Source organism: Centruroides sculpturatus, unplaced genomic scaffold (genome assembly GCF_000671375.1).
Source record: "Centruroides sculpturatus isolate CEXI.00-Female unplaced genomic scaffold, Cexi_2.0 scaffold65, whole genome shotgun sequence".
Taxonomy (NCBI): domain Eukaryota; kingdom Metazoa; phylum Arthropoda; class Arachnida; order Scorpiones; family Buthidae; genus Centruroides; species Centruroides sculpturatus.
Window position 1 is genome coordinate 814,917 of NW_019384327.1, and position 15,660 is coordinate 830,576.

Sequence of the window (15,660 nt, forward strand, 5' to 3'; positions counted from 1 at the left end):
ATGACACTGTAACTTCGCACGGAGATCAAAGCGATTCAAATACTTCATTGGATCATCAAGAATATTTCCCACTTAAACAAATGGATTTAATAGAAATTACACAGCAGGATTTTTTTTATCAGAGATTGTGAGAAATTAAAGAAATACCATCAAAAAGAATCTGTTGAATTGGCAGAATTTAAAATGCTAGAAGAGGCTGCTCACAATATCTCATTTACGAGCGAGTCGTCATTGTTGGCTTACGTGGCAAAACGATATCAGTCACCAAAAGACAAAACAAAATCTCAAGATAATAAAGAAAATGGAATTGAAAATCTAGAAGAAAATCTTGTTTTGCAAACAGCATAGCTTGAAAAATTGCTTAATTCTGTTAAAAATAGGCATCAGTTTTTACAACAAAATGTAGATTTAAAACAAATTGATGATGACAACACAAATGCTTTAAGTGTAATAAATGAAGAAAATTATATTGAAAGCAGCTCTCAGACAGATTGTTCTCTAAATGTACTGCAGAATGAAGACAGATTATCAGCCAAATCTGACAATGAAGATAAATCATTTAATGATGAAATTAGTTGGAAAGGAAATGTTCATTTTGAAGATTCTGAGTATATATTCAATTGTATGCTTTGTGCCGATAATTCTGTCGATGATGACTGTCCAAATTCTTCGGTTTTTAAGGAAGAAAATGACACATCAAGTAATAAGTTGATTGATTGCAAAATAAATGATGAGCAAATAGCAGAAAATAATAAAACAAAAAACAACAGAATATTCTACAGACATTACTAATGAAGTTTTGTTGGCTGAAAGGTATCATCTTCAAAAAAAAGTAATGAATTGGAAAAAGAAATAATATTTAAAAAAGAAAATACACTCTTAATTTCACTTAGCAAGCAGCGTGAAGAAATGGTAAAACAGTTACAAAAAGAAAAAAAAAGATTTTGAACAGTTTAAAAAAGAAATGGGGAAAAAAATGTAAGACGAACTTGACGAAGGAAGGAAACAACTAAGAAGAGAGAGGCAGAATTTTGAAAGATATCAGAAACTGAAAAAGGATCATCCAGATAAGAAAGAGAGAGAGATCATCTCAACGCTTCGGCAGCAAATAGAAACATTGCAAAACGATATTAAAAAGCAAGAAAATAAGTGGTCGTTAGAATGTCGCCGACTGCAAAATAAATTGGCCGTTACCGAAAAAGAGAGAGAGAGAGAGCTTAAAAATTTCACTCAAACAACTAAAATTCCAAAGAGTAGAGTTGCTAACTCTGTTAAAAGAAAATCAGAATAAAAAGCAGTAAGTAAAGAAGGAGATTATTAATTACATACTTCAACGTATGTGAAGCTTTCAATGCTGTAACGATTTATAAAATCAAAATTATCACTGGCTGATATGTAAATATCTAGTTATTTAATAGAATTGCTTGAATTAGTTAAAACGCTAATGAGAATTTTGTTTTCCTAAATTATCTATGAATATCAATGGTGAGCCAGAATCATCCTGTAAAGAAAAGTAAACTCTAAAAATTAACATGATAACATTAGCTATAAAATAAATGTCAAAAATGGTAACTGCTTTACTTTCACTGCTTTTAGTGTTATAATTTTTTTACCAGTTACTGATATGTAAAACGTACGAGCAACGATTTTTGGATCAATAAGGATTCGCTTCCGCTACTCGATGAAAATCTGTATCATATTCTGTATGTACATTAAAAAAAGGAAAATTATTTTATTTTTATTGTCGTATTATATTTTATATAGTATATACAATTGTAATACTTACCGAAATTAGTGTTTTTTCCAAACCGGAAATCTGCGCCAAACCTTTAGTAAACTTTACGTTTCTTTCAGATAAGGCAATTGGAAGTTTATGTTCGACAGGATGTATAGGAATCGAAAGCGCAATATCATGGAGATTCTCCCCTGAAACGTAATCTGGGTGTATAAATCTTTTTCCAAACAACACTTTTTTATCTTCATATTTGTTCAGTTCACTAATTCTTCCGTAATAATCTTTAATAACACATATAATTCAAAAAAAAAAAATTTGAAATAAATAATCATGAGAAAAATACAATAGAATAAAGTCAAACGTTATTCAAATACTTTTCGTAAATAAAATTATATGATTTTTTCATTTGCTACGTGTTATTTCGAACGTTGAAATGTCATTATTCAACACAACGAATTTCTATTTTGTGCATATTTGAAGACTTTTTTTCTAAAAAGATGTATGATATTTTTATTTCTCAAATTGTGCCATATATTACAGTTGAATTTGTTTATTAATGTTGTCAGATTCTGTCTCAGAGCCAAATTATTCGGTGGATGGAATTATGAGATAACACTACTGAACTGCTGAGCAATTTCCTTAGGGAGAATGCCTCCTGGAAAAACTGTTCCGTACTTAGGAGACCTGTGAAGTCAGCTTCTAGAAGTATTTGTACTAAATAAATACAAATATAATTCGATTTTTCTACATTTGTTCGTAAAAGTTTTCTTTGGACCGCTATTTTTAAAACTTCGATAATGATTGAGTCTGATTAAAAAATATATAAAAGTATTTTTACCAAGATTAAAAGCAAACCGATTTATTTCATTTGGATTGAATTCTTCATTCAAACATTTTGTTTGTATCTTAGAAAAAGTTCTAATGTACAAACAAAAATTTAGGGAGTTAGAATCACATTAATGTTGGCCTACAATCAGATTGCTGCAAGATTAGATCGATAGTTTTTCCATTTGTGTTTTCCCGGCTGTAATGTACAGTACATATGGTAAGGGAAAGAATTTAAATCGTGTCAAATATGACCCTCTCTGCAGTAGGAGAATATAAGGGGGTTATATCTGAAATCTGGAGTATTGTCAATGGTCAGAATTACTAAATATATTAGGCTACTCGTTACTAGAACTTACATTTTTTTTAATAATGTTGATGACAATGAATCTAAAGTAGATAATCATGTAATCAAATTAATACGATAAATTACTTCTGATGAAACAGATTTCAGAATATAATTTATTTCTGAATAATTAGAGTTATTGATAGATAAAAAAACAATTAATAATAAAAGAAATTACAGAAAGACACATTTGCTGCTGTAAGTTACATTTATTCATTCATCTTTTGTATATAACGCTTTATGTAATAGTAAATGTTTATATCTTCTCCTCCTAAAGAATATAAGAAAATTCATGTGTAAATTTAGTGTTACAGGTTATAATATTGAAAATAGTATGGAATATTTAAAAGATAAAATGAAGTATTTAGAAAGTGAATTTATTATTTGATAAAATATAGGCCTATATTGAGCAGCAATTAAATTTCATTTGAATGTAATGAAAAAGAACTATCAAAACTTGCAAAAACAGCACAACTATTTATGCAACTATTTATAATATCTAGCATTGTATCTAAATATAAATATGTTGTTAGTATAATGCCAATATGTATTGAGACAGTTGATGTTATTTTTGGTTCTGTTCATATCATTAAGTGCGTTCGCAACTTAAAGATTTGAAAATAAATTTATTAAATTATCTGACATAGATAATGATAATATAAAAGCACAATTTAAACATATGGAAATAATGTACGAACTAGAAAAACAATCTTTAGTGAAATATGGGCATTTACTTGTAATTAAAGTATAATATTAATCTAATATTCAAAACCAAAATGTGAAGTTAGAATTGCGAATATTTAATGAAAAAAAATATTTATCTTTTGAGATGTATCGCAAGCGATAATACCACTATTTTTCCAGGATTTGAACATACATGCAATTTTTTGCATATATTTGTAACTCGGTGGAAAATTGTGAATGTATAGTATGCTTTTAAAGGGCAAAGATTTAATGATAAATTTAGAGGATCTATAAAAAACAAATATTTCACTAATTGATTTTCATAGATGATATTTAGATAAAAAATTAAAAATTAACATTACCTATATCAGATACATTAAATCTTAAACATTTTAAGCATTAATTATATCAAACGAGGCCTTTTTGTGAAAATGATTTCAAATATGTTTCATAATTACAATTTAAACTATTTTCTGCTATCAAAGTTTCGGAATGATAACAGAATGTTTCATAGAAAAAAGATTTGGATGTTACGGCAGTTAAGTGAGTCTCATTTTTAGTTATACGCAGTTATTAAAAAGTGAAATAAATTAAGATTTAAAAGCTTTGTAATTTCATGATATAAAAGTCAGGATATTCAATTAAAAGCAGTATTTAAACAAACATTTAAAAATTTTAATAATATACATTCATTTTCTACAATATTTCTGAATAAATTTCCTTCCAAAATGTACCTAAATCTATGTTACCAATTTTTATCAATAATGCAGGCTATCAGCAAAAAATAAATAAATAAATAAAATAAAATAAAACACAAAATAAATAAATAAATAAAAATAAATAAATAATTAATGAAAAATAAACGTATCATTTGTCAGAATTGGCTCGCATCAGACAAAGAAGTAGCAGTTTAATGAATTAACATTAATTTAAATTTAAAGAAAAGCATAGTGTACTAAAAGTTTTGTTTATTGTAATTTTTAATTAAATTAAGAACTTTATTAATATGTGCGAAAGTAAGTTTGCGAATGTCCAAACGAATAGCCACAAATTTTTTCCTTTTTTTTTTTTTTTAAATCTGTGTAACACCTACATACGCGATAAAATGTGAAACATTCTCTAACAAATTATCAAAACACTAACCATACAACAGAGCTGTTCCTTCTGTATACAGAAAATATTAGATCTGTTGTATGGCCACTGTTTTAATATTTTGTTAAGGAATGTTTTCAATTTATGATTGAAAAATTAAAAAATAAGATGGTTTTGAACTTTACTTTCTACATTACTCATAAAGTTTACTTTGATTTTTTGTGTTCATACATATAAGAAGTGCTTCTAGTTATTCAATATTATTAATACAAAACTTTTATATTCGTTCACGTATGTAGCTACAGTATAGAAAAATCAGCAGTATCTCGAAAAGCTGCAGACCATTTCCTCATATCAACGAATTTTCGTTGATTTTTTTGTACTCACGTAGAAACATTCTCAATACAATGATGTATTCTGAACATTACTTGCATTCAGCAAACGTGATGAAGTACATTTGGTACTTTCGTTCTTCTTTGCCAATTCGATAAGAGCAGAAAGAATGGAGTAAAGACTACTCAGCATCTAAAAGGTAAAAAAGAGATGAAGATAAAATGTATAATAATAAATTAAAACTCATTATTTAATCGAAACTTACTTTAATCGGAAAATCGCGTTTGACTCGAAAAAATCCACCGACAGAAATTCCAATGGGTGTTTTTCCGAATCTTTTCATAAAATTCAGCATCTGTTTAAAAAAGAACATAATTTCAGAATAAAATTTATCCATAACGTAAAAATAGAACACTCAATTTACCTTCAATTTAAAAACCAGGGAAAATCTGTATGAAGAATATTTATTAATCTCGTTGAAATTTCCGTAAAGCTAAAATGAATGTTAAACATTATAGATTATTTATTAATTTGGTGGTAGAAATATTAAATAAATCTTACCGAAGATGTAAATCTGGATAAACCGAATGAAATTATTAAAAATTCCAAAATTACGAATATGATAATGACTAATGCACCCAGTTTAGACTCTGCGGGTAAATCGTAAAACAAAGATATTGTTACCAGAATACTAAACGCATATAAATTACAGCAGTAAACAGCAGGGAAATACATTTCGAATTGGTTATTGACGTTTCGAACGTCTTCCATTAATGCTGTATGTTCTTCGATTATGTATACGATTAGAACTTTACTTTTCCTTCTTTCACGAGAAACTACATCGAGTTTGCTCGACAATGTGTTAAATCCATGAAACAAAATGAGTAAATAATTATAAAGAAGGAATAATATGTAAACAGTTTGTCCTATTAAAAAAAATGATGATAATGCCCAATCGATATTACAGAGAAGGAATTCCGTTACAGTTGCATTTTCCACGGCAGAATATAGAGAAAAGTCAAGCATGAAGTAACATGTGACTTGCAGTAAAGCAGTGACTGCGAAGAAAACTGCAAATTGAAATTCTATTGAGGTAATTAACGTTTTTTCGACTTCATAGCAAGATTTACTAGGTAGATTTAAATGAATTCGTTTAAGTAAAGAGAACTGAAAAGTCCAGAATATGATCGTACCAATAACAAAAAACTGCATGATGTATTTGAAACCTACGAATAAGTTAAACAAGTCTCCGCATACGAATTTATCGGAAAATATTGTGGAAACTAATGCCAGCGTATTCAGAATAAGAAACAATTCGAGAAAATTTGAATAAAATTTAAAAAATCGAAAATTCCATGAATTCTTATGATAAACACACGTTAATATATTTAACCCAAGAATTTGTGATGCAGCATTTAAGGAATATAAAAGTATTTTAATCTCATTACTTGAGTTTTCCATGATTTTAAATTATAAATTTTTTATTATTTTCTTTGTTTAATCTTTTGGCTTTATGGACACTTACCAAGTAATATTTTCAAATTCAAAACTCAACCCTTTAAGCGTCGGTTTCTAAAAAAGAAAAAAAAGTGTCCATTGTTCGGAAATGCCGTTCATTATAGGTGATTATTGAAACAAAAATTCATTCAAAGTTTTTAAAAACATGGCTAAGAAAAGGCTATAGTTTATGGTTTAGCCATAATTTAGTGAAATATTTCACTTATTTCACGTTTCAGCTAAACAATAATAATCTGTTACTTTCTAAATTTTACCATTTAATTGTAATAATATTCTGATAATGTAGTTTAATATCAATCTAATTTCTAACCATTATATATTTATGTGAAGATGATGCTAAAAAGACTGATTTTGAGAAAGTAATGTGGAAAAATTTTATTATTTCCTACAAATAAAATATTGCTGACCTTTCTTACCTGTACCAAATAGAAAGAAATCCTGCTGTAAATAAAAATGAATTTCACGAAAATTAATATGAAGCATTAATAAATTATAAAATTGTAGACATCGATAAATAAATGAGATATTTTTGAATGCTTAAAGACATGTTCATCCAGAAACGTAAATCCAAACTCAATTTTAATACGTTAGATATTTCCTTGAGATAAAATTTTCCGGTATTCGAAATTAAAAATACTTAATCTAAACCTAACTTGTCTAACAGTGTCCAAGTGTATAAAATTATTGAACCGTAAAAGTTTCTCACGGGTTTGTGTCTGTGCTAGTTCTGACCACGTAAAGATTACCGGGCTTTTTCACTTATCTAACACCTAAACATGGAACAGTTTCCTCTATATTCACCACCAGGGAGACAATTCCCTTTTAGCAGATTAGAATGTGTTGTTGCGTTGCCCACCTCATTACTTTACTCCACTCAAGCTGATTTTTGTTTGATAACACGCATATTTTCCATTTATGAAAGTATTTTCTAAGTGAATTAAGTTGTTAATGGCATATTTCATGTAATGGATATCGAAAATTAATTATCCTTAATTATGTATAAGTATACATTGTTGTCTAATATGATAGGTATTTTATTTTCATGATACAATCTTTTGTATAAGAATGCTATTTGTTCTAAACACTGAGGCCCATTAGTAGCTAAGCGGTCTTTGTACCCTTAACAGTAGGACTTTGGTATTGGGTTCGCGCCTTAATCGGACGAGCTGACCACGTGGAGTTTTCCTGGTTTTCATCACTTCTGTAACGCCTAAATAGGGACCAGTTTTTCTTAAAAATACCTCCGGGTAGGCATCCCCATGCTGATCGTTCAAGTTTTACGTTTCCATAACGTAAACAAACAAACGTTTAAACTGAGAATCTTACTTATCTTAATTGCATCCTACTTTTTGCCTTACATAACAGAATTGTAAACATCACAAGGATGCCATTTTTAATCAATATATATCCTTCGGCATTTTTTTTGTAACTTCCTTGTTTTAGAAACAATTTAAGAAACGTAACCAGTCTTGTCCAGGCTTAAATCGCAATATATGCACGGACAGTCCTTCGAGTAACTTTCTAGTAACGTTTGGTCTCCTTTTTTTCTGGCGGAGCTTCGGCCTCACTTTTTCATTTAATTGCCTTCATTTTGGGAGTAGAAGTTAAAACTAAAGAGGTTTGTCGACTCTTTGGCTTACGTCCTTTTGGGAGCGGAGAAATCTCGATAGACACGGCCAGAGTGGATTTAGTAGCGGCAGATGAATGATATTGAATTATGACATACCGACATACCTGGTTTTGTCCGTATAACGTTATAAAAAAACAAAATTATAAAATAAATAGAAAGATGATAGTTTTAATGGAAAAAGTTATTTAAGTGCAACAACAAATTCCCGACGGTTGAAATAAATGCTGCACAAATAGATAAAACTCGTAACGCTGGTGGGCGAATGTTAGTAAAAGCCCGGAGACCGCCAAATTCCAATTATGTCATATTGTACTATAACAAATATTAAAACGAAAAGCATTTAAAGAGTTTGGCTATTTCAGCCTACCATTGTCATATTTATGGGGATACTCGGATGGTACGATTCATTGGTCGAGTAGACACCGATTGAAAATGTCGTGTCTTCAATTTTTTAACATTTGATATTTTTTCTAATGTTAACGAGAAGAAACCGCACTATTCGCGGCTAAATATCAAACGATAATCCGCCAACCGATCAAATTTCGCAAAACTCTGCCCAACTGTAATGTTGTTTTATGTAATTTTTCTATTCGAACGGTCCGATAGAAAGGAGCCGCTGCCAATGGAGGTTGACGTTAATTGTCCCGGACGGCCAACTACTACTAATTACTTCCAGTCTACTGTTTGAAAAGTGATCCGTGTTGATGCGTGTGATGCCCAGCGCGTGATGAAAGTTGCTAACCTTAAGTCCTTAACGCCCGAAAAACTTGGTACGATCTTGTAAAAATGATAAAGAGTTGTTTTTATGCGATAATAATGCGTTTATACTTNAACAAAGGGGGCGGTGGATCGAAAAAGTTTGAGAATCACTGATTTAAATATTAACCGAAAAGGTTAAATTAAACAAGTAAAACGGCAAAACCGTATTTGGGACACGACTGTCTCGGAGACACTACTAAGCGGAATCACTTTGACGCTCAAAGCGGATCTCTTTCTCATTCTCCAATCTTCTTTGGTATCGCTGCTTTTGGGCGCGATCGTTCAACCTTCGCCAGCCACGACCACGAGGTCGTCCACCATGCATTTTCGATTAAATTTACCTATTTAATTTCGAAATTTCTCTCCGTTGCGTGTCGGCCCGGGTTGAATTTTTGTCGATGCTTAACAAAAATTTCTCGTCTTTGAAAAAAATAATCGTGGCTATTGTATCGTACGAAATTATATTTTTTATTTTGCGCAAACAATATGCAGTTTAACCTCATTATAACGTCAAATTTTCCCTGGTCCTACGATTTTACTATACTAGACAATGTTAAAAAACCTACTTGTAACGACATAAAACCCTGTTTTAAAATTATATTCGAAGCACTCCCATATTTACAAAATTAGATTACAAATTTTATTTAAGAAAGAAAATATTACGTGTTCAGTCCTAGGGTCAGAGTCCATTTTTTTGAACGACTGTGGGTGGTACTCTCACCACCTGACTTCGGTTTGCCTGTTTGTAGAGACAGTCGCCATTTTGTATTTTACTTTCACTCGGATCTCGGTTCCCGAGTACCTACAAGTCAGGTTTATTTATGCGCACATGATTTGGTCACTTAATACTCTGTGCCAAATTGCAACTCCTGACACGTACTCCTTCAAACCTCTAAGATGGTAACACAGCAAGCAGTCCGATTTTAGAAGCAAGACATAGTCTTGTTGACAATTATTTTTTTAAATGTAATACCAGTAGACCCCCTATAACACTGTTGATAATTCCGTGTTATATGAATTCCATGTTGTACGAGTCACTTAGATTTTACAAATACGTGAGCCGTTCACAGCCCGGCACACGTATTTGTAAAATCTAAGTGAATCGTACAACAGGGAATTCATATAAAACAGAATTATTAACAGTTCTATAGGTAGGTCGAATGTACACTGTAGAAAGGTCATTTGTCCATATTATACATATTATACATACATATGCCAGATATCTAATTTCAAGTTGCTGTGTAGTTGGTAGCCTGTAACCCTTTAAAACTGGATGCGTATCAATAAAACGGAGGAGCGGCTCGATGCTAATATCAAATAGTAGCATTGAAAGGGGACAGCCCTGCCTCACAGAGCATTTTAGACTGCAGGCTTTTGTAACGCCGTTATTTACGAGTATGTTGCTTTCTGCGTTATTGTAACAAAGTTGGATCCATGCTAGGTATTTTTCTCCTATGTTAATGTGCCGTAATAATGTCCACAAATATTCGTGGCCTATGTTGTCAAAGGCCCTATGAAGGTCAATTTGCAGGAAGCTGCAAGTATCGTGATTCTGATGGGCTAGGTCGTAGATCGTTTGGGCTAAGAGGGTGTTTGAGTGAATGGATCGACCTTTTATTCCACATGTTTGGTTTTCGCCCACTATATGTTTAATATATCTCTGTAACCTTGCTGCCAGGATTTTTGCTAATATTTTATAATCTGTGTTTAATAGGGAAATTGGTCTCCAGTTATTAATATGTCTAAGGTCACTTGAGTTATCAGTTTTAGGTATGAGGGTGATTAATCCCTTATTAAAGTCTTTAAGTAAGGTTTTACTCCTGAGATCTGTGTTCATCATTTTGATATAGATTGGTGCTAGGAGTGGAAAGAACTGTTTGTAAAATTCTGCTGGGAGCCCGTCTGGACCTGGGGCTTTGTTGTTTGCCATGCTTTTTAACGCGTGTTGACATTCCTTTATATTTAATTCCTTATTGAGGTCCTGCAGTTGATCTTGAGTCAGTTTCGGCATCTGTTCGATAAATTTATTTGCAATCTTTGGGTTAAAGCTCTTTTGGCTGAATAGAGTTGTATAGTGTTGGTGGATTTCACGTTTAATTTCGTTATTTTCAGTTATTAGTTTGTTGTCGGTGCTCCATATTTGTTCGATTGTTTTCTTTTTTCTGTGTTTCCTTTCCAGTTTGAAATATTGTTTTGACGGTTGGTTATCCATTTCCAACAGCTTACTGCGTGAGCGTATAAGTGCTCCGCGCATTTTCTCGGTTTCATAATCGTTTAATTTGCTTTTTGCATTATTGATCGCTTCTCGTGCTTTTTCTGGATTTAATTGACTGTCGAGGTAGGCTTGTTTTAGTGCCAGGATGTGGGCTGTATATTCTTCTTTTTTGGCAGCTTTTTTTTGAGCGGCGATTTCAATTGCTGCTTTTTTAACCCTTGTTTTCATGTCGCTCCACCACTCGGAGGGGACCTCTTTTGTTATCGTGAGGATCTCCGTAGTAGCAAGAGCAAGGAAATCAACATCAGATAGGAGAGTTGTGTTCATTTTCCAAAGGGAAACACCATCTGTACTTTTACTGCGCTTCTGGTTGGTGCCTTCAAAGTGAAGGATGACACCACTGTGATTTGAAAGGTGGGTGGGAATAATGTCGCAATAATCAACATTATGACTGATTTGGCTTGATATATAGAAACGGTCTAGACGGGAGTGGGATTTATTGTGATGATATGTATATTCTCTCTTTTGGGGGTTTAAGCTTCGCCATATGTCGATCAAATCATTTTGATTTTTAACAGTCTTGAAGTGGAAGTTTTCTCTGGAGTTATTTGTGTTGCCGATTCTATCACTCTCGTGTTCAACAAAGTTAAAATCACCCCCTACGATTGTGTTATAAGGGCATTCAAGGTAGAAGTTAAGACTTTCGATGAATTCGACACGGTCTTTGGGGTTATTGGCAGGACAGTATACTGAGATTATACGAATGATGGACTGAGGTATTTCAATGTCGCAAACAGCAACTCTCCCTATATTGTCAGTGAACGAATTAATGATGTTTATATTTTTCCTAATTAAAATCGCAGTCCCCCTGCTACCAATATCTCCATGTGACCATACACTTTTGAAGTATTTATCTAATTTACGACATAGCACATCGAAATTCCAATTTTTAACTAGTTTTGTTTCCTGTAGTAAAGCTATGTCAATATTCGAAGATAAAAGGTAATTAATTAAAAGCTCTTGTTTGTTGGCATTATTTAAACCGTTAACATTTAACGTTATCATCTTAATCCTCAGGGCCATTATTGAAATTAAGAGGTACAATCATTACTTCAGGTTCATTTGTTTTGACATGGGCATAATTTGTTTCGCATCGTGGTGGAACAATCATTACTTCTTGGTTAGAACTATTTACTTGTATGATTTCACGCTTTTCTGAATAAGGATCTTCGCTTTCTTTTTAATTTTCACACTGCATTTCCTCCTAGCTTATGCTGTTTAAGACCTCATATTTATTCCTAATTAGTACTGGGTCTGCAGGATCTAAGTTCTTTTTAACGATGTCATTTTCTCTTCTACCCCTGTTTTCATTGAGGTTGATCGATGGGGTACACCTAATTTTCCTCCAGCGTTTTTTCTTCCTTTGTTTGTCTGGAGTGCTTTCTGGTGAGGAATCGCTGCCTGACGAGTTTTGCCCTCTGGCCGTAATTAGTGTATCCCTCGAAACTTTATCGCTTTTGTTCTTTTCGACAATAGTAACCGCCGCGGGCTTAACCGTTACTGGTAACGACGGTGTATTTTCTTCATGTGCTACTTTATTGTTCTCGAGCTCTTTGTCTACAATATCGGACCACGTGCTACTTGTAGCCACGACCAACGCAGCCGTTTTTCCTAGACACGTTTCGGTTAAGTGCCCGAATCTATAACATTTTTCACATTTTTTTGCAATACAATTACGTCTGATATGACCAAAAGCTTTACAACGATAGCATAGTAACGGTCTGCCAGCGATTACTACCGAGCCGGTCACGCCCTTAACCCTTATGAAGTACAATAGATTCTCAATAAAGATTCTTGCTTAAGTTCCAGCCAGATTCTACGTTTATTCGTAAGCACATGCTCCAGACCTGGTACATTCGATTTCACAAACTCCGTCTTTAACTAAGTCATGCGATAGAACTGGAGGTAGCCAATGAACGTTAATCACGACTTTTCTGTTTTCTATAGGAATTATTCGACATCTCTTACCTTTAACTCTAATTTCATTTAAACTCAAAAGAGAATTTACAGCACTTTCAGTCTTCAATCCGATGGTAAAAACGTGCGTAACCACGTTAGCCCCGAAATGAACAATGTCCTTTAAGTCTATAACTCCATTCACGGCTGGAACAAAGTCATGTAGATCGTACGGTCCACTTCCAGGTTCGAAGATTAAAAGTAGAATATTCTTCCAATCAGTATCGTTTGGGAAATTTAGTATACGCAGTATATCCGAATCTGCTACAGAACGACGGCTTTCGCCACTTAAACTTTGAGCTTCGACTGTTGACGAGCGCGAAATTGTACGTCCTGCTCACACGGCGGTCGAACCGGTTCTTCAACGTGGTATGGCCGCTGTCGAAGACAAATCGCCTTCACAGCATCACTTATCCATATTCGCGCCCCAATATCGCTTTTCGTTCTTCTCATCATATTCCACCCTAAATACACTTTACACCAAAGCGCATTGACAGGAATCGATGGGAGAAAAGTTACTTAAAAATTGACAATGTCAGTCAATTTTACTAACTTAATAAGACTTATTGTAATGCATCTGTATATATATATATATGTAATATTTTAATTAATAAAAATTGGAAAAATCACAAGAACAACACTTTTAATGTCACATCGTATCAATGCCGGCTTGCAATTTTCCATTTATTGAATTTAAAATATATGCTAGCCTCCCCAAATCAGTAGTGACTTGCCCCTGTACGTCATACTTTACCTTTAAGAACAGAGTCGTGCCGGTCATCTATCTAACTCCTTTAAGGGGATATTTTTGAAAAATTGAAATAACGTGACTTCCGGTTTGCATCGGAAGTTCGTACATAGTCGGCGACTCGCCTTTCATCTATCTAACTTCGTTCTCGAGATAAGGAAAAGACCGACAAAATTTGTAGTCTTCAGTTTTTTTTCTTATTGAGTCTTGTTCGCTTGTGCTATTATAATCACGTAGCTTAACAGTAAAGTAGAGACTGTTCATGATAGGTTAAAAAAATTTTTTAAAGGGGTCGATTCGACTGTCGGAAAAGTTTGCAGTATTTGAAATTTTTTGATTCATCGTGAATCGTGTACATTTATTGCATTAGTTAAGAAATATTCCTATTGTCTTAAATTCATCTAAATTGTAAGTAAGAAATATATAAATATTTCATGTTCGAATGCAGAGAAAATTTATGATAGAAGATTTTAATTAAAATAAAAGTTTCAAAGTCAGAAATCAATATTATGAGAAAATATTCAATTATTAAATATAGTAATTTTAACCTTCGATATATAATTTAAAAAATCGGTCTATACAAATTACACAATTCTGTCTTTTGTTATAACACAAAGTATTTAAATGAATTAAAGAAATTCTAATTAATTAAAGCGGCGCGAATTTCATATGGTATATACACCATAGCGGGAAATAACAATTTAATGTATTTATTGATTCCCATTTTGCTTTAACAATTACAAATATTTAACAATGCGATTGGATCTGGGCTTAACGAAAATTAACAATATAAACGGTGAAAAGTATGTCCCAAAATAAGCGGAAAGACCCCATTCGTCGTCTGTGTGACCAAAACCATCAATTGTTATCTAAATGGAGCTTTGTCGGAAAATCATTGCCACTAATTGCGATATTCGGCTAAACAATGTTCAAAAATACCTAAATTTAGAAAGTTCGTGGTTTGAACTTACCGATAAAATCGCTGCAAATAATGCAAAACTCAGGAAACGCTTGAAATAAATCACTTTCAAATCGCACGAACAGAAAACCAAACCGCTCGCTACAACAATAATCGACCGCTCGCAACAATTTGTCGGAGTTTTATTGTTGCGTCGCTACGAAATTTAATGTAAAAGGCTTGGATTTTTCACAGAATTTCCTGATTTTTGCGCCTCTCTGTCGCTGAAAAGACAAATTTTGGCACTTGTACAGTTTAGTGGGTACGGCTATTTGAGATGTTTACTTTCATAAAATTAACTAAATCTAGACTAATTTCACTCGAATATTTTCAATACACGTATAATTTGTTGAAATGATCAATATAAAATATGCTATAAACAAAAAATTGTCGGATTACTTACCGAGTGTACCCGTTCGAAGACGCCATTGCTTAAGCTTTGTGCTGCTCCGCGACGAAAACTTTTTCGTCCGCGTCCGCTTCCAATGTGTCACGTGACATGTGCCGGGACTATTCGGTCACGTGATTACTCACTCATCTCGGCTACGCCTCGCATCTCTGACATGTTTCCTGATAACTTCAGCTAATTCTTCCGCGAGAAGATTAAGTTATCGGCGCATACGCGCATAAGATACGCGGCGCATATTATCCTCACTACTACCCACCCCTGCGGCCGGATGGCCGAGCGGTCATGGTAGCAGCCTACTGCTCTGGGGGACCTGGATTCGATTCCGAACGGATCGAGAAATCCCCAGGAATTTTTCGGGGGTAGTCCGTTCGGATATGTCGGGCCCCGTCCCT

General features: G+C 33.0%; 2 protein-coding genes across 3 annotated transcripts; both read right to left on the bottom strand.

Moving 5' to 3' along the window:
- Positions 1-3,154: 3,154 nt before the first annotated feature.
- On the bottom strand, positions 3,155-6,507 carry LOC111628409. 2 transcript variants are annotated; one of them, XM_023372193.1, is made up of 5 exons: positions 5,577-6,507; positions 5,440-5,508; positions 5,281-5,370; positions 5,070-5,207; positions 3,155-3,177 (listed from the first exon to the last, which is right to left on the bottom strand). In XM_023372193.1, the coding sequence occupies exons 1-4, from the start codon at positions 6,474-6,476 to the stop codon at positions 5,082-5,084; spliced, it is 1,185 nt and encodes a 394-aa protein (XP_023227961.1). In that variant the 5' UTR covers positions 6,477-6,507; the 3' UTR covers positions 3,155-3,177; positions 5,070-5,081. The 2 variants fall into 2 exon arrangements, with proteins under 2 accessions (XP_023227961.1, XP_023227954.1); XM_023372186.1 differs by lacking the exon at positions 3,155-3,177 and having other exon boundaries at positions 4,320-5,207; positions 5,577-6,504.
- A 6,512-nt stretch (positions 6,508-13,019) lies between these two features.
- Positions 13,020-15,424, bottom strand: LOC111628195. The gene is made up of 2 exons (XM_023371939.1): positions 15,394-15,424; positions 13,020-13,459 (listed from the first exon to the last, which is right to left on the bottom strand). Exons 1-2 carry the CDS (start codon positions 15,422-15,424, stop codon positions 13,020-13,022), a joined length of 471 nt encoding a protein of 156 aa, XP_023227707.1.
- Between the last annotated feature and the right edge of the window lie 236 nt (positions 15,425-15,660).